Below are 24,778 nucleotides of genomic sequence, written 5' to 3' on the forward strand. Positions count from 1 at the left end.
TCAGGAAAGGTGTGCGTCAGGGGTGTATCCTTTCACCGTACCTATTCAATCTGTATGCTGAGCAAATAATCTGAGAAGCTAGACTATATGAAGAAGAACGTGGCATCAGGATTGGAAGAAGACTCATTACAACCTGGAATACGCAGATGACACAACCTTGCTTGCTGAAAGCAAAGTTGAAACACTTACTGATAAAGTTCAAAGACTACAGCCTTCGTTATGGATTACATACACTTCAACATAAAGAAAACTGAAATCCTCACAAGTGGAAAATAATCAACATCCTGATAAATGGAGAAAATATTCAAGTTGTCAAGGATTTCATTTTATTTGAATTCACAATCAACACCCATGGAAATAGTTGTCAAGAAATCAAACGGGCAAATCTGCTCCAAAAGACCTCTTTAAAGTGTTCAAAAAGAAAGATGTCACCTTGAAGACTAAGGTGAGTCTGAACCCAGCCATGGTATTTTCAGTTGCCTCATATGCATGTGAAAGCTGGATAATAAATAAGGAAGACCAAAGAAGAATCAATGCCTTTGGATTGTGGTGTTGATGAAGAATATTGAATTTACTGCCTGAAGAAAGAGTAAATCTGTCTTGTAAGAAGTCAAAGTGCCCCCCAGAAGTGAGGATGGTCAGACTTCATTTCATGTACTCTGTACATGTTATCAGGAGGGACCGGTCCCTGGAGAAGGACATCATGCTTGGTAAATAGAGGGTCAGCAAAAGAGAGGAGGACCCTCAATGAGATGAATTGACCCAGTGGCTACAAGGATGGACTCATGCATAGCAACAATTGTGAGGATGGTGCAGGTCCTGGCAGTGTTTCGTTCTGTTTTACTTAGGGTTGCTATGAATTGGAACCAATTTGATGGCATCTAGCAACAATTTTTTTTTTTTTAGCAACAAATAGGTGTTAATGGCTGTATTGAAGAAAATCTACATACCATAAAACTCACTCATTGTAAGTGTACAATTAAATGATATCAGTAAATTTATACACCCACCACCACAACCTAGTATTGTACTTTTTATATTTTATGTTTGCTCCTCTGTATTTTCTATTGTATAATGACCAAATCATTAGTTTTAGAGTAAAAGTTACTTTTTATTTTAAAATTTTAATTTAGGTGTATATGCAGAAAACTATAACATATCTTTTCAGCTCCTTTAGTCTGTAGCTCTTTCATGATAAAAATCAGCAAAGTTGTTAAAGTAGTTTCTAAAAACAAGGTTGGTTTTTATTTATTAATTTTTTCTGTGGCTCCTTTATTCCTGACTCATGAACAAAAATGTCAAAACTTGTCTATTGGCTTTATGACCTTAGGCAAGTTACTTAATCTTTTATGCCAAGGTTTTGAGTCTCAAATAAAGTGATCCATGACAAACACAGCAATCTCTGTTTTCAGCCACTTGAGGGAATAGATTCCTTGACAATCCTCTTGTTGAAACCAACTAAAAATTATGGATAAAATACATTTTAAAAATCCATAAGTGCTTAAGTTACCTGGCAAGAAATTAGAGACTCCTCAGAGGCCAAACTGTAAGTGAATGAGGAAACCCAAAGGAATAAGGATTGCATGGAAGCTGGCTTCAATCCAGTGACCTTGAACTGTAGTTTTTAAGTCTTTTAGGACACCAGAGACAAGAGCAAAAGCCTAACCATTACTCCTTAATGTAAGGAGTCTTTAAGAGATCTCCTACATCAACTTTGCACCAAAGTTCTTTTTATTTCAGAGAACAGCAAGGAAAATTATCCCTAGTGATCCTGAGAATCAAATAAATGAAAAGGGAAAAAGAGTCGGCCCTGACAATTTGTAAATACAAGTTGGCTCTCATTAATTTGCAAGTCAAATTTGAACTTCCTGGGTGGTTGGGAAAGCCTCAAAATTATTCTGCACAGCAATGACACCAGGCACCTGACAAAAGCAAAACCACATTTTTAAATCTAGATCTGAAATAATTCTCACAGACTAATCTTGCAAGGAATATCAGGTAATATTTAAAAAATAGCAAAAAGTCTCAAAACACACATGGAAACAAGGTGCGATGAGTTAGAATCAAGAGAAACAACAGAATGTACAATCAAACATTCAAAGACTTTATATTGGAATTATCAGCTAGAGAATAAGTATGTTAATAGGTTTCAGTAACCACATGACAGAATTAAAAACATGAGAAAGGGGCAAGAAAATATAAAAAAGACCTAGCAAATCTGAGAAAGAATCAGAAAAAAAATTTTTTTTTTTTTTGTAAATGAAAAAAAAATGAGTAATTCATGTTAAAACCTCAGGAGACCAGATTAACAGTATTACATGCAGCCAAAGAGAGAATAAGTAAACTGGAAGATATCTCACCTCTGAAGGTATTATACAGAATGCAGCTCAGAGAGACAAAGTTCTAGAAAATATAAAAGAGGTTAAGAAACATAGAGGATTGAGTGAGAAGATCCAACCTACCTTTAATCAATGATCAAGAAGATGGCACTGGACCGGGCAATGTTTAGTACTGTTAAACATAAGGTTGCCATGAGTCAGAGCCAACTCAACAGTAACTAACAAGAGCAACAACACTTTCATAGAAGCCCTACTGTGCATAATAAAATAATATTTGTCAAATTTTATGTATCATTTCTAGGGCATTTTGTAGAAGTATCATTTTTTAGGATTTTTAACTAACCCTATTGCCAAAAGTGAAACTTCCGGGAATCTTAATGTGAATATTACCTTCCAATTTATCTATTTGCTAGTAAGATATTCAGAATGTTAAATAGTATGTATAATCATCCAGATGACTTTTTTAAGAAAGATATAGACAGTTTTTTTATTATCTATTTTTAATTGTAATAAAAATTTTATATGAAATATATAGTATACAAAATTTGACGTTTTACCTTTTTAAGTGTACATTTCACTGATATTAGTTACACACATAGACTTTAATAATCCATTTTTCTCTCACATATTTTCCATATGTATTTTTAATCATCTGGGACATGGGTGGCCTTTACTTCTTGAAATCCACCCAGGTGTGTGTGTTGTGTGTGTGTGTGTGTGTGGTGTCAGCAGCCTGCATTATTGTAGCTAGGCAACACAATAGGATCCTTTCCTTCATAAACCCTTGACTGCTTCTTAAGAATTCTCTTGAAGACTTCAAGTAGCTTCTAAGCCTAGGCTTATCTATATATTCCTAAAGCAAGCAAGAACACCTGACACAGACCCAATTTTAAGAAAGGCAAGCCCATTCTGTAATTTCAGTCTAGAGCCAGTCTCTTCTTATGCTGACCAGTCATTTTCTTGGTCATTTGGGGAAATGGTGAGTTCCATCTCTCGGTATAAAATTCCAGACTTTCAAATGTGGGAGTCAGAACTCTATGAAATTAAAGACACAAAGAGATTATACAGACCCTTTGCTATCTGATATGACCATATTGAAATGTGGCAATCTACCATATTTCATCAATTCTATAATGTGTATTTTTTCCCCTTTTAACATTTATGAAATTGGTATGCATCTTGTCATTGATGTTGTTGTTGTTGTTAGGTGTTGTCCAGTCAGTTCCAACTCAGAGCGACCCTGTGTACAATAGAACAAAACACTGCCCAGTCCTGTGCCATCCTCACAGTGCTTGCTATGTTTGAGCCCATCGCTGAAGCCTCTGTGTCAATCCATCTCATAGAGGGCCTTCCTTTTTTTCGCTGACCCCCGCCCCCTCCCTTTACCAAGCATGATGTCCTTTTCCAGGGACTGGTCTCTCCTCATGACATGTACAAAGTACGTGAGGTGAAGTTTCACTATTCTTACTTCCCAGGAGCATTCTGGCTGTAGTTCTTTCAAGACAGACTTGTTTGTTCTTCCTGGCAGTCCGTGGTATATTCAGTACTCTTCATCAACACCATAATTCAAATGCATCAATTCTTATTTGTTTTTCCTTATTTGTTGTCCAACTTTCTCATGCTTATGAGGGAATTAAAAATACCATGGCTTGGGTCAGGCACACCTTAGTCCTTAAAGTGACATCTTTGCTTTTGAACACTTCAAAGAGGCCTTTTGCAGCACATTTGCCCAGTGCAATACATCGTTTGCTTTCCTGATTGCTGCTTCCATGGGTGTTTATTGTGGATCTGAATAAAACTAAATCCTTGAGAACTTCAGTATTTTCTCCATTTATCATGATGTTGCTTTATCTATCCAGGTGTGGGAATTTCTGTTTTCTTTGTGTTGAGGTATAATCCATAATGAGGGCTGCAGTCTTTGATCTTCGTCAGTAAGTGCTTCAAGTTTTCTTCACTTTCAGCAAGCATGGTTGTATCATCTGCATATCACAGGTTGTAATTAGTCTTCCACCAATCCTGAAGCCACGTTCTTCTTCATGTAATCCAGTTTCTCAGCATACAGATTGAATAATTATGGTGTAAGGATACAGCTCTGACAAACACCTTTCCTGATTTGAAACCAACCAGTGTCCCATTGCACTGTTGGAACCACTGCTTCTTGGTTTATGTACAGGTTCCCAATGAGCACCATTAAGTATTCCGGAATTCCCGTTCTTTGCAATGTTTATCCATAATTTGTTATGATTCACACAGTCGAATGTCTTTGCACAGTCAATAAAACACAGGTGAACATCTTTCTGGTATTCTCTGTCTTCAGCCAGGATCCATCTGACATCAGTGATGATATTCCTTGTTCCACTTCCTGTTCTGAATCTGGCTTTAATTTCTGGCAGTTTCCTGTCGATGTACTGCTACAACCGCTTTTGAATTATCTTTAGCAAAATTTTACTTTTATGTGATATTAATGATATTGTTGGATAATGTCCTCATTATCTTGGGTTACCTTTCTTTGGAATTGTCACAATTACAGATCTCTTGCAGCTGATTGGCAAGGTAGCTGTCTTTCAAATTTCTCGGCATAGACAAGTGAGCACCTCCTGGGCTGCATCTGTTTGCTGAAACATCCCAATTGGTATTCCATCAATTCCTACAGCCTTGTTTTTTGCCAATGCCTTCAGTGCAGCTTGGACCCCTTCCTTCAGCACCATCAGTTCTTGATCATATGCTACCTCCTGAAATAGTTGAACATCGACCAATTCTTTTGGATACAGTGACTCTGTGTATTCCTTCCATCTGCTTTTGATGCTTCCTGGGTCATCCAATACTTTGCCCATAGAATCTTTCAAAATTGCAACTCGAGGCTTGAATTTTTTCATCAGTTCCTTCAGCTTGAGAAATCTGAACGTGTTCTATTCTTTTGTTTTTCTAACTCCAGGTCTTTGCACATTTCGTTATAATACTTTACTTTGTCTTCTCGAACCGCCCATTGATATATTCTGCTCAGCTATTTTACTCTATCATTTCTTCCATTTATTCTGCATTCAAGAGCAAGTTTCAGAGTCTTTTCTGACATCCATTTTGGTCTTTCCTTTTTTTTCCTGTCTTTTTAATGACCTTTGGCTTTATTCATGTGTGATGTCCTTGATGTCATCCCACAACTCATCTGGTCTTTGGTCATTAGTGTTCAATGTATCCTGATTGCATGTTTGATTAATTTCAAACTGCAGAAATTGATAAAAATCTTCGATTTCCTCTTCTTTGGCATTCATGGTTGGTGGGTAAATTTGAATAATAGTCATATTAATTGGTCTTCCTTGTAGGTGTATGGATATACTCATATCATTGAAAGTGTTGCACTTCAGGATAGATGTTGAAATGTTCTTTTTGATGATGACTGTGACCCCATTCCTCTTTAATTTGTCATTCCTGGCATAGTAGGCCATATGATTATCTGATTCAGAACGGCCAATACCAGTCCATTGCAGCTCACTAATGCCTAGGATATCAACCTTTATGCATCCCGTTTCAATTTTGATGACTTCCAATTTTTCTGGATTCCTATTTCATACATTCCATGTTCCAATTATTAATGGATGTTTGCAGCTGTTGCTTCTCATTTTGAGTAGTGCCACATCAGCAAATGAAGGTACCAAAAGCTCTACTTCTTTCATGTCATTAAGTTTGACTCTACTTTGAGGAGGCAGCTCTTCCCCAGTTATATTTTTAGTATCTTTGAACCTAAGGGAGCCATTTTCTGGTACTATATCAGGCAGTGTTCCACTGCCATTCAAAAAGTTTTCACTGGCCATTTTTTTTCAGAAGTATACCAACCACTAGTTCCTTCTTCCTAGTCTGTCTTAGTCTGGAAGTCCCACTGAAACCTGTCCACCATGGGTGACCCTGCTTGTGTTTGAAATACTGATGACACAGCTTCCAGCATCACAGCAGCAAGCAAACCACCATAGTACAACAAACTGACAGATGTGTGGAGTGTAATTGATGGTATATAGTAATTTAATTGGCAGTATTTTTATTTTTAAAAGTATGCAAAATACCAAAATAAAGGTACATCTTACAATAAATAACATGTTATATTTTATAGAGTGTTTTGAGGCTTTTCAACAGTTTTATAGGAAAACAATTCTTTGCCTATTTATTATTCTGAAGAAGTTATCTACTCTTAGAGTTATTTTTTCCTGAATAAAAAATTACAGGAATATATTGGCATTCTATTCATAAATGGGTCACAAAGGCAAATTAAATAAAAAAATGTGTCAGGGAACATATATTTATTAAGCTATCTACTATTTTTCATGCACTATATTGTTTGGAAATGCTTATGATATTTTAATACCCAATTACTCCTATTGTACCAGCGTTTTTTTATACCAAAGACAAGGATAATCTATCTTTGAAAGGAGAGAGATCTTATATGACATTTTGAGACTGTGTTTGTCCCTGACAAATTCAGTAACTTAAGGCATATTAACATATTATAGAGCTGTGGTTAAAATAGAACTGTCGCTCTGACACTATTTAACTCTGACACTATTTGACACTATTTAGGAGGAGTCAAATTACAAGTGACTGCTACCCTTGGGATAGCATTTACTTCAACTCTTGTTTTTTTTATCTATTCCATGAGCTTAAAATGATATTCAAAGAAAAGTGTGTGATATTTGATAAGGTGGAAGGCAGTGTATTTATGGGGAAGAAATTTTGTGATTTTTTTATCAACATCAACAAACATAAATTGAGCCCAATTTGGATAAATATAGTTCTGTGCTCTTCAGACTGAAAAGTGTAACAGTTGGTTCTGTGTTACACTCAAAAGAAATGCAGGCTAGCAGCTGAGGAGATAGCATATGGGAGGTGATAAAAATTACTAATTTGGAAGCGTTTACAGATTTTCTTTTCCTACTCCCTGCCAAAGACTCCCGTATTTTATAGCTCATATCTCTCTACTAGCACAACTTCTTAACATATGAGGAGAGTATATATCCCCCAGGCTGGTTGCTACATGTATCTTAATCTTTTCATTGTAAAATAAAACACAGATTAAGAAAGCTGCCTGTTATGGATTGAATTTGTCCCCCCAAAATGTGTGAATTTGGCTAGTCCATGATTCCCAGTATTGTGTGATTGTCCACATTTTGTCATCTAATGTGATTTTCCTATGTATTATATATCCTACCTCTATAATGTTAATGAGATAGGATTAGTGGCAGTTGTGTTAATGAGGCAGGACTCAATATACAAGATTAGGTTGTGTTTTAAGTCAATCTCTTTTGGAATAGCAAAGAGAGAAGCGAGCAGGGAGACATGGGGACCTCTTACCACCAAGAAACAAGAGCCAGGAAAGTAGTGTGTCCTTTAGACCTGGGGTCCCTGCACTGAGAAGCCACTCCACCAGGCAAGACTGATGACAAGGACATTCTCCCAGAGGCAACAGAGAGAAGAAAGCCTTCCCCTGGAGCTGGCACCCAGAATTCAGATTTCTAGCCTCCTAGACTATGAGAGAATAAATTTCTCTTTGTTAAAGCCATCCACTTGAGGTATTTCTGTTATAGCAGCACTATATAACTAAGACACCACTCAAATAAAATATTATAAGGCAAATACTCTTGAAACCACCACCCAAATAAGAAACCAAACTTGCCAGTCCCTCTAGAAGTCCCTCTGTGTGCCCCGTCTCAATCATAATCCCATCCTTCCCTGGAAAATAACCACTGAACTGACCCCTCTACTAGTCACCTCCTTGCATTTCTGTATGGTTTTATCATCCACATGTGTAACTCTACAGACTATAGTTTAGTTCTACCCATTTTTATATGTTGTTATATCTCTTACTTTACAGATTCTTTTGCAATCTTCTTATTTACTTATTTTTACGATTTATCTGTTGCAGAATCCAGAGTTACCCACTGTCTAGACTTTGCCTATTTTCCTACTTACGGTGCAGTTCAGCATATTCTTCTAAACTCTGTTTTTACTGCAAATTGTAAACTGAGGCCAGAGGCTTGTTTGAAAGACTATACTAATGGTGCATTCTCTCACAGGAAGCACATAATGTCTGGTTGTCTCTCTTTTTATGATGCTGGCAGCTATTGATGGTCGACGCCTAGATCAGGGGTGAGCAGCTCCAGGCAAGGGCCAAACGCTGCCAACCACCTGTTTGATATGGCCTGTGAACACAGCCAGGCATATTTGTTTAAGGATTTCCTATTTTTTTTTTTTATGGCTGCTTTCATGCTACAATGGCAGGATATGTGACTGCACCTCACAAAGTCTAAAATATTTATTCTCTTGGCCTCTAAAGTAACGTGTGCCAGTATCTGATCAAGATCATCAATCTTTATGTCAAAGTCTCTGTAGTCATTTTGGTTGTCAGAAGCTCATCCGCTCATAGATTCCTTAGGAAGAGCTTATGGAAACAATATTACCTGAGTTTTTTGCATGTTGATAACAGTTCTTTGTGCACTTTATGCTTAAAAGTCAATTTTTACTGATATAAAATCCTTGGATCCATTTTCTTACTTTGCACATCTTAAATATGTTGCTTTATTTTCTTCTGGGATGAAAATGTTGCTGTTGGCAAGTCTCATGATAGTATAATTTTCTTGCCTTTCCAAGTCATTGCTCTTTATATCTAGGTGCATAAAGGATTTTTGCTTTGTCTTTTAAAGTCCAATAATTTTACCAAAATATACCTTGATATTGTTTGTTCTGAGTTGATATTCTCAGATATGTGATGTACTTTTAAAATATAATTTCAAATGTTTTTATTTCAGAAAAGCATTTTTGAATGATACATTTCAGTATTTTATTCCTTTGCTATGGTTTTCATCCTCAGGAATTCCTACTGTCAGTATATTAGATATTCTTTGCCTAACTCCAATATTTGTCACTTCCTCTTTAATCCCACTATATGCCAAATACCAGCCACACATTTATCCAAGCAATAATTCTGAGATGAACTATTACCTCAGAGTTCAAACACAGGTACTTTGAATTTTGAGCCAATAATCTATCCATTGCACTTTGTAATATCCTTCTTACAAAAGATTAATAACAATAATGAACATTTGTCAAAAACTATGAGCTACACACTGCATGATGTGCTTTACGTGCTATATTTTATTTAATCCTCACAACAAGCTTGTGAGATTTAGATTTTATCCACAGATAAGGAAATAGAGACTTAGAAAGGCTGAATACTTTCCCAAGTTTCCTCAAGTGTTGAGGGACACCAGAATGGATTAGAATTTAAGTGTGAGTTATCTTCAGACCCAGATTCTTAACCAGCACTCTATCTTGTTATATAAATATGAATGTGACCTTTGTCTTCCTCTGTTAGCTATGAATCTCCAGGTTTAGTCTGACTCTGTAAATGTCCCTGTGTTCATGTACATTTTCCTAAAATTCCACTTGGATGAAGAGGACTACTCCCCAGAATAATGGGATTGTTCTTTCGGCAGACCGCGAGGGGACATGTGTTCTTGTTAGGGTCACCCGGTGTGAGACAGGGAAATAGAACAAGAAGAAAGAAGCCTGAAGAAAATAAGCACTTGACAGCTCCAGGATGAGCCCTTGGCAAACAAACGGGGTTTGCCAAGGGAAGATCTTAAACAATACAACTTGTCTCTAAAATATTTTCTGATTTTAAGTTATAGAACATCTAGTTAAGATAAGGCTTAGAAATTGTGTCAATGTTTTGGTTGTTTAGCAGTATTTTTTTCCCAAAATTTGATCCTGGTACCCCCTCTTTTACTAACTTGCAAATCTATAATTTCCTAATCCTTGGGAATCTACAGTTTGAAAATGTTTTCATTTCTTGTTTTGCCATCTAAGATTTCCAAAGACCATCCTGCAATTAATCTAATTAATCTCATTCCATATTTAAGGCTCTTAATTAAGAACCAGTGCTTTTTTTTTTTTTTTTTTTTTTTTAAGGCTTAAATTTGATTTCAAAAACGGCATCACTTAAAAGCCTAGGGATTTTTAAAAGAAATTGGACATAGATGATGTAGTATAAGCCAGTTAGTATGAAAAAGCTAACGTTTTTGGGAAAGTGGAAAAAGAGAAAAAGGCAACCTTATCTTGGTAAGAGTGATTTCTTTTTCTGTTATAGAAAGCTGGCGCAGACGTTTCACACAAGAATGAGAAGAGCTGCAGGGGCTTAGCTCAAAAGGCAGACGGAACAGTACCCCCTGCTAAATGTGATTGTATCTGGCCTCATAAGCAAGGAGACGCTGAGACTGGATGCCACTGACGTGATTAATTTTCAAATAGGACAAATACAAACAGGGCAGACTGATGCTCTGATTTTCCTAATTAACTCAGATGATTCATAGTGGGTTAATAGCTAAGATTTTCACTCTCCCATCATACAGCTGGACAAGGGCTTCTTAGTGAGAAATGATCTGACAATTAAGAGGCACAGGCAAACCCCTAAGAAACCTGAATTTCAAAGCACTATGCTTCTAACGCTAGGATTATACTGTTAAATGAATGCTAGCCCTGTTCTAGCTCCACACATAGGAAGTACACAATTGAAATGTTTATGTTCCTGCTTTCCAAAGGCAAAAATGGAAATTTTAATTCTATTTTGTTAACAACTTCCACTTAATTATTCACTTAACTGACAATTATCGATGACCTGAACGTTACTGGGATCTGAGAAATATAAATATACTATTAGCTTTCATTTGTCCATATCCTGTCTAACAGACATGAAGGATTAAACTGTGTTTGAAAAAAAAAAAAAGAAAGGCAGCATCTGGATATCAGGTATCATCTGTACATTTTTTTTTTTTCATTCCTTTAACAGATCAGTAGAAGTTCTTTCTGCTAACCGCTCAAATACTGGATTTTGTTCAGAAGAACATGTGCCTGAAACCAGCATATCTGTCTTCTGGGGAGCTAGGAATGCAAAGATCCCTTTTTGTACCTTCAGAACTAACACTTTTGTTGAGAAGAAAAAGGGCCAGGCTTTGACATTTTCCAGCTTGTTATCTATTTAATTTTCCATCTGCCTCTTTGCTACTGCCTTCCAAAGGAACATCTGCTGCATATCTGAGAGAAGGGAAGGAAGATTGGATCTATGCCACCTGGGTCTGCAGTCCCCAACCTGGGCATCCAGAATAAGGGAAGGGAAGAAGATAAGCAAATGATACAAAAAATGAAATGAGGGCAGTCTGTTGAGAACAATGCTGTGTTTCCCTTTGTTGCAAAGCCCACCCTGACCTGGTAAGCTGGACGGCAGTGTTCCAACCACAAGTCTAGTATTTCCTAATTTAGACTTAATAGAGGCAGAGAGTATTTTTGAGTTGCAATGTATGCTAGAGTTTCTCTGCCTGATTTGTAAGTGAGAAAGCTGAGACCAAAGTAAACAGTTAAATAACTAAGTCTTGAAATGGACACGAAAAGAGAGAGTGGAGGGAGAAAGCAGACTGTCTTATTAGGCGGAGAGTAATTGGGAGTGTGTAGCAAGGTGTATATGGGTTTTTGTGTGAGAGACTTACTTGATTTGTAAGCTTTCACTTAAAGCACAATAAAAATTATATAAAAAAAATAACTAAATCTAGTTTGGGTTTACTGCCACATTCTAAGATTCCCTAGTGCACCTTGACTATGGCATTATCTCGTCACCATCATTCCTCTCAGTTTTGTACAACCATAAAAAAAAACTTTTGGGACAGAGCCAAATAAATCCTTTCCTTGGATGAACTTGTATCCACGACTCTTGCCTAAGACTCTAGAAAATTGGATATAGCTGGCTAGTCCCATGACCTGAAACAGTAGGTTGGCACCGTTTCATTTCGTGGTAATCTGATTTTCTTTCTTAGTTCTTCCTGAGATGTTAGAGGACAAGGGCAGTAAGTAGTACCATCCATAGCCCACTAGCCTACCTAGATTAAGCTTCACAAGTACATCTGTGATGTGTGCATTGCCCTCTGTGTACATGGGTCTGTCTGAATGAATGTGCTTTTGTGGCTGAGGTGTGCTAGAGGTTAAACGCAAATGAGTTTCAGGTAAAGTAACTGTGGGAGGGGCATACACAGAGTTAGTAAACTGTTTATATATTCCAGGCCTAACCTTTTCTGTAATTCGAGACAACTACACATAATTTCCTTTGGCTTCAGAATAATACAGACATCAGGCATAATAAATACATCAAGAGGGAACTAAGCCAATTGCTGAAACGTGACTGCATTTAGGTGGTAAGGGAGAAACTACATGGTGGCATGGTCATCCATTCAAATGAAACACAACAAACCCTGAGTTAGTCACTTTCCAATTTTTTTGTCTCAGATAATTTTTTTTCCTTTCATACATATGTCTATTCAATAATTCTGCTGGGTTTTGTCTTTTTTTTTTTTAAATCTTGAGGTAGGATATTCCAGTCTTTTCTGCAGAACTTTCATTCAGCTTCTTCAGGTTGGTGGATACAGCAGTGCTGCCAGCTCCGGGGTTTCAACATGGTAGAGAACTCATCTCTTTGTTCTTCTTGTCTCTCCCTCTCTAGGATCAACCTGAGAATGACAGGCACATGGGGAAAATGATCCCTTAGTATTTTTCCAAGCCCTATTTCTAATTGCTTTATTTTTTCACCCTTAGGACTACCAAGATGCCTCTAATTTGGAACAATTTGTAACTCGATTTTTATTGAAGGAGACCTTAAATCAGCTGCAGTCTCTACAAAATTCCCTTGAATGTGCTATGGAAACTACTGAGGAGCAAACCCGTCAAGAAAGGCAAGTTACATATTTTCATATGATGTCTCTTTAGTGACTCTGTGTGTATGAACAGCCAGTTGATACACTTGGTACTTAAACTAGTGAAAACTAAAAATGAGAATTAATAGATTTCAAAAGAGTGGTACTGACCTACACTGGTACTTGAAATTATATTTGCCTCTGGAAAGACCATTCCGCTTTTTCTGTTATTGTCCATCGTTCATTCAACACATTTTAATTGAGAATTCAGTAGGTAGAAAAGACTTTAAAAGACACAGGGGATGGTATAAATATATTTTACATAATCTCTATTCTTAAAGAGGCTAAAACCCATTACACAAATAAGACATGAACACTAAAACTATAAAGCAAGGCGAAAAGTGATAAATACCATAGAAAAAGGGAAATAAATTTCCAAGAGATTTTTTCAGAAGAGTAAAAGATTACATATGGATAGAGAGATGAAAGTTGCTTTTATGGAGTTTCCCTATAACATTTGAGCTCATCTTGCAAACGGGTATACTTTGAAAATGTGTAAATGATGGGAAAGAGCCTTGCAGGCTAAGTGAATCTGAATATATTGGGGAGACTTGAGAATTAAGTAAGCCTAATTATTTAAGATAATAAAGAAAAATGAATGATGGGGAAAGATTTCAAAATTCAATTAGTACCCTTGAGAAGACAAGTAATAATATTATAATAGCTATTTTTTTATATATAACTAAAGGTACTATTGCCAGAGGGAAACCTAAATTAGAAATGTGTAAAGGAAACATCAAAATAATTCCAACCAACAGTTGACACTTTCTTGAGTTATCATTGTTTATACTTTGCAAACTAGAGAAGGGCTTGGCAAAACTCTTGCTTGTGCTACCAGGTTTTGTTGGCTGATTCATATATATCTATTAACCTAGAGATATGACTTATTATCTCTTCCATATAAAATTAAGGAGAACCACACAGTAAGTTTTCTGAACAGGCTAATAATAGACTACTCTGTAGGCCAATTTTTCTAAACAAACATATGGATACATTAGTCTAATGCCATCTCAAGAAAATTAGTATAAGGACATCTCAGCCGTGTGTTTACAATGTCAAAATGAGTGAGCGCCATCAAACTCTAACAAAAAAGCCAGTAATTTCAGGGCTAATGAGCTCGTGCAGCCAATGCACACAGGGGTGCATTCTTCAATAGATTTACGCATCATTCTTCACATTATAGACTTCCTATTTCCCCTGCATTGTGTGATTCCATATCAAACGGCAAAGCGTAACAATTATCTTTAGAAAAGCAACAGCCCAGCTCCTCAACTTTGAGCAGAGAAAAGTAGAATGTCTTGAAACACAATGAAATTGATTTCATGTTCTTAATGAGAAAATAAGGCCTGTTGTTTCTTTTCATTAGGTTTTCTGGAACTAAAGTGGATTCTCCCTTTTTAGAATCCGTCATTTGCCACCTAAGAGGCTGTGGGAGGGCTCTGTTCAGCTTCTTCACGCGTGGTTTTGTTTCTTTCTCTAGTGGCCTCCTGCAAACTTGTGTTCCTCATTCACCACCACATAGTGAATTTTTAATGAAAAACTGTTCTTTGGTTAGGTCACCAGCTGGCCCTGAACTCTTGTGATTGCTGCCAACAACTGCCACAGCTGTGTTTTTTGGGAAGGAGCATGATAATACAGAGTGTAAGGAAAGTGGGAGGCACCAGAGGATTGCTGAATCTTCTATTCCCAGGCTTCTGGCTCAAAAATAGTTTGGAAAAATGGGAAATATTACATGTCTCAGGTCAGTTTGGGGAATGCTATTGTGTAGCACCCAGGGAGGCCCCAATATTGCCCCAAATCACTGATACAACTCCCTGAAAGCTTTCTGAAGAAAATACACAGACAAGGACATAGAACATAAGGTAGCACTATGGGTTTATACCCTTAATGTCCAGTGTGGAGTCTCTAGCAAGCAGACTGACACACGTGACATAGGCCCAAACCTAAAGAGGCTGCGTCTTCTCTCCCAAGGCTTGTCTTACCATCAGGTGGACTCCAGAACCCAAGTCAGGAGAGCTCCAGGCCCCTCACCAGTGGAGAAAAGTCAGGGAGAAAAAAAAATGGCTGAACTTGCTTTCACCAGGCTTACCCTTGAATCAGGCCCTGAGTCAGCCATTCCTTTGCTCAACTGGAGAAAGAAAGAAGAACTTAGAGTGTATTACAGATTCCTAGAGCTGCCGTAACAAATTACCTCAAACCTCGTGACTTAAAACAACAGAAATTTATTTTCTCACAGTTCTGGAAGCTGGGCATCCTAATTCAGGGTGTTGGGTGGAGGCAGGGGGAGGCATGTTCTCTCTGCAGGCTTTAGTGAAGGATCCCTCCTTGCCTGTTCTAGCTTCTGGTGGTCCTAGGCGTTCCTTGGCTTGTGGCTCATAGCAGCATTATTCAAAAACTAAAAACTACCCGAATTCCTGTCAATGAGAAAATGGATAAATATGTCATGACATATTCAAGCACTGGAGTACTATTCAGCAGTGACAATAAGCCTTCTACAGTTGCACACAACTAGATGAATGAATGTCATACCCCAAAAACATATTGAGTAAAAGAAGCCAGACACGTAATAAAATGTATTGTTTGTATCCATTTATTATAAAGCACAAAAATAGGCAAAACTAATCTATGCTGTTCTAAGCAGGATAAAGATGATCCTCAGTGAATAATGACTAGAAGGGAGCACGAGGGGAGTGCCTAGAGTGACCCCTCATGGTGTTCTTTTTCTTGACCTGGGTGCTGGCTGCCTTGGTGTGTGTTGTTTATAAACATTCATTGAGCAGTGCAATTCTGATATGTGTATATGTATGTTCATATACAGTGATTACTATAAGTCAGTACAAATTGTTAAAGATATCATTTGCTTAAAAACATCCCACTGAAGTAAACCACAGAGGTTGTATCCCCATTCTATAGATGAAACGGAAAAGTTAAATTTCAGTACTTGCCCTGGGTCACTCAGCCACTCAGTAAAAGACATTCTGTAAAAGCAAATCTTCTAACCATAACTACAGTCTCTTTCCCATGACATCAAACAAGAGATCAGTGAGGAAGCCTCATGGAGGACAAGAACTGAACCTTTAGAGCGGATTCGGATAGCAGAAGGATATTCTCTGGAAGGAGAGAATATCCTTTCAGATATATATCCTGACTCACCCTACATACTCATGCCTTCTTATCTGGCTAACTCCCTTTAGTTAATTTGGTCACCGTTTGGACATTACTTTCTCTGGGAAGCTTTCCCTGCTCCCAAAACAGGATTAGATACCTCTGACTCCATCACCACATATTCCTATAGTAAACCAGTTGCCATCAAGTCAGCTCCAACTTGTGGCAACCTCATGTGTGTCAGAGTAAAACTGTGCTCCATAAAGTTGTCAATGGCTGATTTTTCAGAAGTAGATCCCGAGGACTTTCTTCCAAGGCACCTCTCGGGACTTCCATCCTTTTGGTTGTCAGCTGAGCACATTAACTATTTGAACTCCATAGGAACTCCAACTCCTATACTACCCTCTACTTAATATCTATTTACAATTTCAGCCCTTTTTTATAACCTCATTAGACTTTGAATTCTTGATGACAGGAACTTTGCTTTATTCCCTTCTACATGGCACAACTACATATTAAAAATATAAGATTGAATGAATGAAAGGGAATTCCAGGAATCCCTATCAGGGAGCTGGGGGTGAGGACTTGCGATAGTGAGGAGAACAGCCTAACTGACATCTGGAATTGTGAAAGGTCTTAAAACCTGCACAGATGGCTTTAGACTTAAACCTATAAAAGTTTTTCATTGGTGGTTGCAAATAGGGGAGCAACATAAAGCAAAGAAAGTTTAAGGAAAATTAGCCAAACAAAGGTATGCAGTACAGATTTAGGGAAGGGGAGAGTAAGCTCAGCAAGGAAAGGTCAAATCAGTGTATCCAAAAATCTCATCAGATTTTTATAAAGAAAGAGTACATGATGCCGTACATAGTCAAGAGTTACAACCCACAGATATCATTAAAATTCCCAGGCTTGTAATAATTTACTTCTCCTTTGGCATCAACATTACTTTGGAGTTTAATATTTGTGAAACCTGGGGATACAGAAGTTCCTCAGAATGTAACAAATTTTCAGAAGTCATCTATTCCATTTATCAACCCCAGGGTAGAATTGCACAGTGTCATTCATCCTGCAGTAATGAATTAGACACGCCATGTTGGGCAAAATGTCTGTGTTTATTCATGTGAAAATGGCCATTTCAGAGAGAAGGGATGCATACAACTGGAGTGCCACACAGGTGAGATTTTCAGATGGCATCCTACAACACTCTGTATCTGCCCCGGCAAACTGGCTGAATGGAAGCCACTTTAATTCCATGTCTAATGAAAGTACCTAATAGCCAATGACAAGAATAATCATTTCTTTATACTAAAGACTCCTTCTCTAGGACCCATGTCCTCTTACATAAACCTCTTTTCCTCACAAACCAGATTTCAGGGAATGTAGTTTAATTATACATGGATTTCATTTTTATAATGGAGTCTTCAAATTTGCTGTTATTTTGCAATGTTCTTCTATATCCAGGGATATGACTGATTCCTCCTGGGCTTAAAACTTACTTTCTTGTTTTCATAATTGTTCATTATAGCAGTAAGGAAAAGCTTTAATTTTGCCTACAAGTGATTATAAAAGTTCAGACAGTTTATAATTCCTTAGCTTAAACATAGAGAAGGATAGCTTTAATGACCTAGACCTGTGACCACCAAAGCTTCTTGAAAGTTAATTTTTTTTAAAACGTGTATTTTGTTGATATCGGTGAAAATATACACAGCAAAAATCACCAAGGCAGCTGTTTTACATGTACAATTCAGTTACATTGATTACATTCTTCGAGTTGTGCAACCATTCTCACCCTCCTTTTCTGAGTTTTCCCCCTTTAATAGACTCACTGCCCGCTAAGGTTCCTATCTAATCTTTCGAGTTGCTGTTGTCACTTTGATCCCACATAGATAGTTCTTAAAAAAGCATAATGCTCAAGGTAGACATTTTTTACTAGTCAAGCTACACTATTATTTGGGTTTAAGAAGACTCGAGGGGATATTTTTGGTTTAAGGTTTAAAGATTATCTTAGGCAGTAGTTTCAGGGGTTCATCCAGCCTCCATTGCTTCAGAAAGTCTGGAATCAGTGAGAATTGGAAATTCTGTTCTGCATTTTCCCCTTTTTGATCAGGATTCTTCTGTAGAATCTTTGATCAAAATGTTCAGTATGTAAAGTTAACTTTTTGATACTATAAGAAAATTCCTGGGGAGGTCTAATTAAAGATTGGAGATTAAACCTGTGATTTCTTCTGCTGTCTCCCTAAACCCTTCAAAACTGACAATACAAGTGCCTAAGTAAAAGAAAGCACAAACTCACAAAGATAAGAAGGATGGAGGAAGACTCAACAGGAACAAAAACTTGGAACCTGGAAAGAATGTGGATCTACTGGCATTTAGAAGATCTAAGAAAGATTTGATTTAGACGATCTAAGAAAACTAAAACTGAAGCAGGCAATGTAGGAAGCCAAGGCACAATCTATTTGGTATCATACAGATCTCAAAAAGGGTCAGGAAATTGCCTGTACAATGTGTAACTGATAGTGGGAATGAAGGTAATTGAAAGATGTTTAGAAAGTGTTAAGTCCCCAGAGCCCCTGGCCCGCCCAATGCAGCATTGTGACTGCCCCTCCTCTATACTTGAGGAGGTCTACAGTATACTCTCTGGAGAAAATGAACAGAGGTACTATGGCTGGGGTATACCTGGCATAACTGGGGTGAGGGTGCCATACTGAAAAAGGAGAAGTTAAATGAAGGTCACTATATGTGACAGTGAGATTTGATACACCCTTTGCAACAGTCTAAGGAGCCCTGGTGATAGAGCAGTTAAGCACTCAGCTGCTAACTGGAAGGTCAGCAGTTTGAACCCACCAGCCGTTTCATGGGAGAAAGATATGGTAGTCTGCCTTCGTAAAGATCACAGCCTTGGAAACCCTATGGGCCAGCCCTAATCTGTCCTATGGGGTTTCTAGGAGTCGGAATCAACTCAATGGCAATGGGTTTTGGTTTTGCAGCACTCTGCTCCCAGAGCACTGGCAGCCAGCCTTATACCATAGTGTTGGGCGATGCTTCTCTGAGGGATATTATAAGGCCAAGAGAAAAGACTTAAAGATACCAATAGTTGAGGTCCCCCAGTGATCAGGCCCAGCTATTCCACTCTACAATGGAGGCTGTGAGTTGACAATCCCCACCATACACACAGAGGTTTGATTCAGCTTTGTACTTCCTCCCTCTGAAATACAAGGGGCAAACAAAGACCACCAGGTATTTGAGAAAAGCCTCTAACGTGAGAGGCAGAGAACAAATCACACAGAACAAAAGAAATAAATGACCCAGGGAGTAGAAGAAAGTTTCCAAAAGAAAATCATCAGTAACTTCAGAAAGCTAAGAAAAGGTATTGCATTTATGAATAAAGCACAGGGTGCTATTTAAAAATTCAAAGCACACAAAAAGCTCTTAGAGATTACAAGCATGACTGCAGAAATAAAAACTTCTGATAAGAATTTGGAGATAAAAGCATGATGAAATTGTCACAAACAGATGAAGATGAAAAATAGGGAAGAAAAAATAAGAAAACTAGAGGATCAGTTCCAGGGATTCAATAATTGAAAAAACAGCTCTGAAAAGAGAAAAAAGGGGATAATTATAAAAGCAATAATTCAAGAAAATTGAAGGACATGGATTTCCAGATTTATAGAACAGACCAAGAGCCCATTGCAATGAATAATGAAAGCCCAACACCAAGGCATGCCAGCATAAAATTAAAAAATACTGGTGACGAAGAGAAGTAACTAAAATCTTCCAGCAAGAAGATACAAAGGATCAAGAAAAAACACTGGATTTTTTCGATAGCAACACTGAAAGCTAGAAGTCAATGGTGGAATTCCTTCAAAATTCTGAAAGAAAATGATTTGCAACCTAGAATTCTTTACAAAACCATCAGTTGAGATAGGAGGATAAAATAAAGATGTGTTGATACGGCTTCGATATCTCACGAATTTTAAACTTCTCATGGTGCACCATTTCTTATGAAGCAATTAGTCCCTGGGTGGCACAAATGGCTAAGCACTCAGCTGCTAATCAAAAGGTTGGAGGTTCAATATCACCCAGAGGCACCTTGTGAGAAAGTCCTGGTGACATATTTCCAAAAGATCACAGCCACTGAAAACCCTATGGAACACAGTTCTCCTCTGCTATACATGGCGACCCCATGAGTCAAAGTCAACTCAATGGCAACTGATTTGGTTTTCCACCAAGACAAAGGAGTAAGCTAAGAGAAAAATGGAATCCAGTTAAAAAGAAGAGATCCAACACAGGCGGGAATGCTGATAATAAAGGAAGTTTTTTGATAAGTAAATTAATACTAGATTCAGCTGCGTATAAGAAAAAACAAGTAACAATGGATTAAACACATAAGGGTTTATTATCTCCTACTAAAGAAGTCTGGTGGTGGCCAGTCTAAAGCAAGTATGACTGCTCTACAAATTTATCATGGACCTTTTGTCTTCTTCACATCTTAAGTGCATGTGGTGGTGGCCAGTCTAAAGCAAGTATGACTGCTCTACAAATTTATCATGGACCTTTTGTCTTCTTCACATCTTAAGTGCATGTGGTGGTGGCCAGTCTAAAGCAAGTATGACTGCTCTACAAATTTATCATGGACCTTTTGTCTTCTTCACATCTTAAGTGCACGTGTCTATTCTCAAGGTAGCTTCATAGTCCAAGATGGTTATTGGAATCCCAGCTATCAGGTTCGCTTTCCAACCAAGAAAAAATAAATAAATAGAGACAAAAGACTTGGCTCCAGCTGAATCAGGTCATTTTGAACAGCCTTCCTGGGCCTTCTTTATAGCACACACTTTTATCATTGGCCTGAGCTTTCCATATTGGGAAGTTAATAGACAAGGCATAGAACTGAAAAGTAAAGAAATAGCAATTTCAGCATGTTATAACAAATATGAACGTAAATACCAAAATAAATACCTGTTAAAAAGTGTTTTCTCTACTCAAATTCTTAGAAAGTCCAGACTTACTGGACCGGTTGAGACTGGAGTATGCACTGAGATACCCTTTAAACCTTGAACCAAAACTATACCCTGCGGCCACTTTTTAGCTAGATAACAGATTGGCTCATAAAATAAAGAATATCACCCATGAGTATTCTGCTCCATTTAAAAAACCATCTTGATGAGACCAAACAATCAATTACTGTAAAGCAAAGATGGAAGGGTAAGGAGGCAGGGAAACTAGATTATTGGAAATGCAACAGCCAGAACAAAAATAATGAGAGCATTGACACATTGTGAAAAATGTAACCAACGGCAGGAGATCAGTGGGATGCAGACCCCAAGTTCTCATAAAAAGACCAGACTTAATGGTCTGACTGAGACTAGAGGAATCCCGGCGGTCATGGTCCCCAAACCTTCTGTTGGCCCAGGACAGGAACCATTCCCAAAGACAACTCATCAGACATGGAAGGGACTGGACAATGGGTAGGAGAGAGATGCTGATGAAGAGTGAGCTACTTGTATCAGATGGACACTTGAGACTGTGTTGGCATCTCCTGTCTGGAGGGGAGATAGGAGGGTAGAGAGGGTTAGAAACTGGCAAAATTGTCACGAAAGGAGAGACTGGAAGGAGGGAGCGGGCTGACTCATTAGGGGGAGAGTAAGTGGGAGTATGGAGTAAGGTGTATATAAGCTTATATGTGACAGACTGACTAGATTTGTAAACGTTCACTTAAGGCTCAGTAAAAAATATTTAAAAAAATGTAACCAATGTCACTGAACAATTTGTGTAGAAATTGTTAAATGGGAATCTAATATACTGTGTGAACTTTCACCAAAAACACAGTAAAATATTATTAAAAAAAAAAAAGTATTCCCTATGTGGGTGATGGGAGGGAGGCATGGCATGGTATGGGGGTAGAGGGGAGGGATTCCCTGTTTGTTGAAATAAACTTTCCGTAAATATTATTTTTAGAATTTAAAAAAAATATATGAATGTATAGCTTTGATTTTTCAAATTGAATTAAAAAGAAAACTTCACAGGTGTTCTGAAACTAAACAAAACAGCGGCATACACATAAATGTTTTTTCCATTGGTAGTTTCCAACAAAAGGAGGATGTTTTCCTTATAATACAGGCTAAGGTACAGTTTTTAGTCTGACTTGTTAATTTTAAGAAAAAAGAAAGCCCACGATTCTCTTCCTCATATTCACAGAGTTCCCAATTCACTAAGGGCTTTGGGGCATATTTGCAAGCAGCTGTAACTCCCATTGTTTTCTTTCCACTGCACTAGAAAATATTTGTGACTGAAGCTTGAAGAGCTGTTCCTTAAGGCAATAGACTGAAGCCCTGACATTGAGGTTAAATGCTATCTCTTTTGTTCAAGGCAAGGGCCAACCAAGCCGGAAGTCCTGTCTATTCAATGGCCTGGAAAACGATCGAGCCGCCGAGTCCAGAGACACAACAGCTTCTCCCCCAACAGCCCTCAGTTTAATATCAGTGGTCCAGGTAATTTGTATTTTCACTCTGATTTATTTAAAAACAAAAAAAAGCATAGCACCTAAAGCAGCAGTAGTAACAGAATGAAACTGAAGCTGTAAAGAACACAAGGTCTTAAGTGCTGGGGTGATAATCCTGTCCGTCAGTTCTGCCAGAACCCTTGCAGTTGTGCAGGGTGAAGAGGAAGAAAGTGTCTCTATTAGCAAATACGTGAAAGATAGGCCGTGTGGAAATCCCGTTCTTAGGAAAGCAAAAGCTTTACCTTATTATGCTCTAGATCCCTAGTTCTATTTAGGAAAAGAATCCCTGTTTCCTTTCACGATTGGATTAAAGTCATAGCTGAGGTTTTTAAAGTATGTCATGAAACATAGAGGAGCCCTTTCGGCGCAGTGGGTAAGCACTGGACTGCTAACCTAGAGGTTGGTGGTTCAAACCCACCAGCCACCAGAGAGAAAGATGTGGCAATCTGCTTCCGTAAAGATTACAGCTTGGAGAGCCTTTGGGGCAGTTCTGTTCTGTCCTATAGGGGTCGCTATGTGTTGGAATCAACTCCGTAACCACAGGTTTGGTTTTCTGGTTAATGTAACATAAGATATGTTGAACTTAACCTTTACTAATAATTCTTAGGTTATTAAATTTTTAACAATTATCACTTATAATAATTATTTTAAAATAAATTTGAAATATGCAAACTCATATTGCTAAATATCAGTCTCTTTATAAAGTATACATATATATGTGCATGCATATATATAGCTATATCACTTGAGCATGTCATTTTAGCACAAATGAATCTTTAAATATGCAACATTTAAGAATATCAAAATACTAACTATAGCCTGTATTTACATAGACTGTACTTGCAAGATTTCAAAGTACTTTCTTGAACACTGTCTTATTTTATCACAACAGCTGATAAAATGGTGGCATAGTGCTTAAGAGCTACTAACCAAAAGATCAGCAGTTCCAATCCACCGGCTGTTCTTTAAAAACCCTATGGGGCAGTTCTGCTCTGTCCTGTAGGGTCACTATGAGTCAGAATTGACTTAACAGCAACAAGTTTTTTTTTTTTTTTCATGTCCCACTGAAGACCAGAACAGTGATTTGTCCACACTATTTGTCCACTTTTATTGTGAAACACATAACCTCAGATCTTAGAGGCTTAAAACTGCAAACATTCTCTCTAGCTCTCTCGTGGGTCTATGGTTGATTGCGATTGAGTGATCTCAGCTAAACTTGGTTCAGGCTGTTGGTTGGGTTCAGATCTACTCCTGCATATCCTGCTTGTGGGATCACTGACCACAGAAGCGTTTACTCCTCCTAGCGGGGTAGTGGGTGTCAGAAGCACAACCCAAATCACACAAGCACGTTTAAATCCACTGCATGCATCTCCTCTGCTAACTTTCTAATGGCCAGATGAGTCACATGGTCAAACCCAGTAACAATGGGGAGAGGAAATGTACTCCACCCTCTGTAGTAGGGGGTACTGCAAAGTCGCAGGGGAAGAAGCGTCTACATATGATTCTATAACAGGAAGAAAGTGAAGAATTGGGAACAATAATACAGTCTACCACATGTGACTAGAAAATGACAATGCTAGGCTCCTGAAGCAAAATCTAGAGTGTTCTTTCTACTCTAATCAGTTAGAAACAATATTCAATCCCAAATATCCTTCCAAGGGCCTTTGATGTGACCAAAACAAACAAAAAACCCACTGCCATCAAGTTGAGTATGACTCATAGCAACCCTGTAGGACAGAGTAGAACTGCCCCAGAGGGTTTCCAAGGAGTGCCTGGTGGATTCCAACTGCTGACCTTTTTTGGTTAACAGTTGTAGCTCTTAACCACTGTACCGCCAGGGCTGCTTTGATGTGTCTTTGATGTGATCCTTTGATCCTTTGATAAAAAACCTTTGATAGCCACCTTAAATCCTTTAAGGAACAACCAGAATCAAAATATGTTAACTAATTTGTGAATTAAAAAATGTGCATAAATTTGTTTATACAGGTAGCCCAGACTTAGGATGGGCTTCTGTTCCAAGGACTAGTCATAAATTGTTTTTTTTAATTTTCATTATT

At 37.9% G+C, this 24,778-nt stretch overlaps 1 protein-coding gene across 1 annotated transcript in view; it reads left to right on the forward strand.

The window, feature by feature from the left end:
- The window catches only part of NECAB1 (N-terminal EF-hand calcium binding protein 1), a 162,530-nt gene that overhangs the window by 106,149 nt on the left and 31,603 nt on the right, over positions 1-24,778 (forward strand). Inside the window, exons 6-7 of the mRNA XM_003408247.4 lie at positions 12,960-13,096; positions 22,589-22,710. Of these exons, the coding sequence (XP_003408295.1) occupies positions 12,960-13,096; positions 22,589-22,710 (259 nt within the window). The remainder of the gene's footprint in view (positions 1-12,959; positions 13,097-22,588; positions 22,711-24,778) is intronic.

The sequence above is a fragment of the Loxodonta africana genome, chromosome 14 (assembly GCF_030014295.1).
Source record: "Loxodonta africana isolate mLoxAfr1 chromosome 14, mLoxAfr1.hap2, whole genome shotgun sequence".
Lineage (NCBI taxonomy): Eukaryota > Metazoa > Chordata > Mammalia > Proboscidea > Elephantidae > Loxodonta > Loxodonta africana.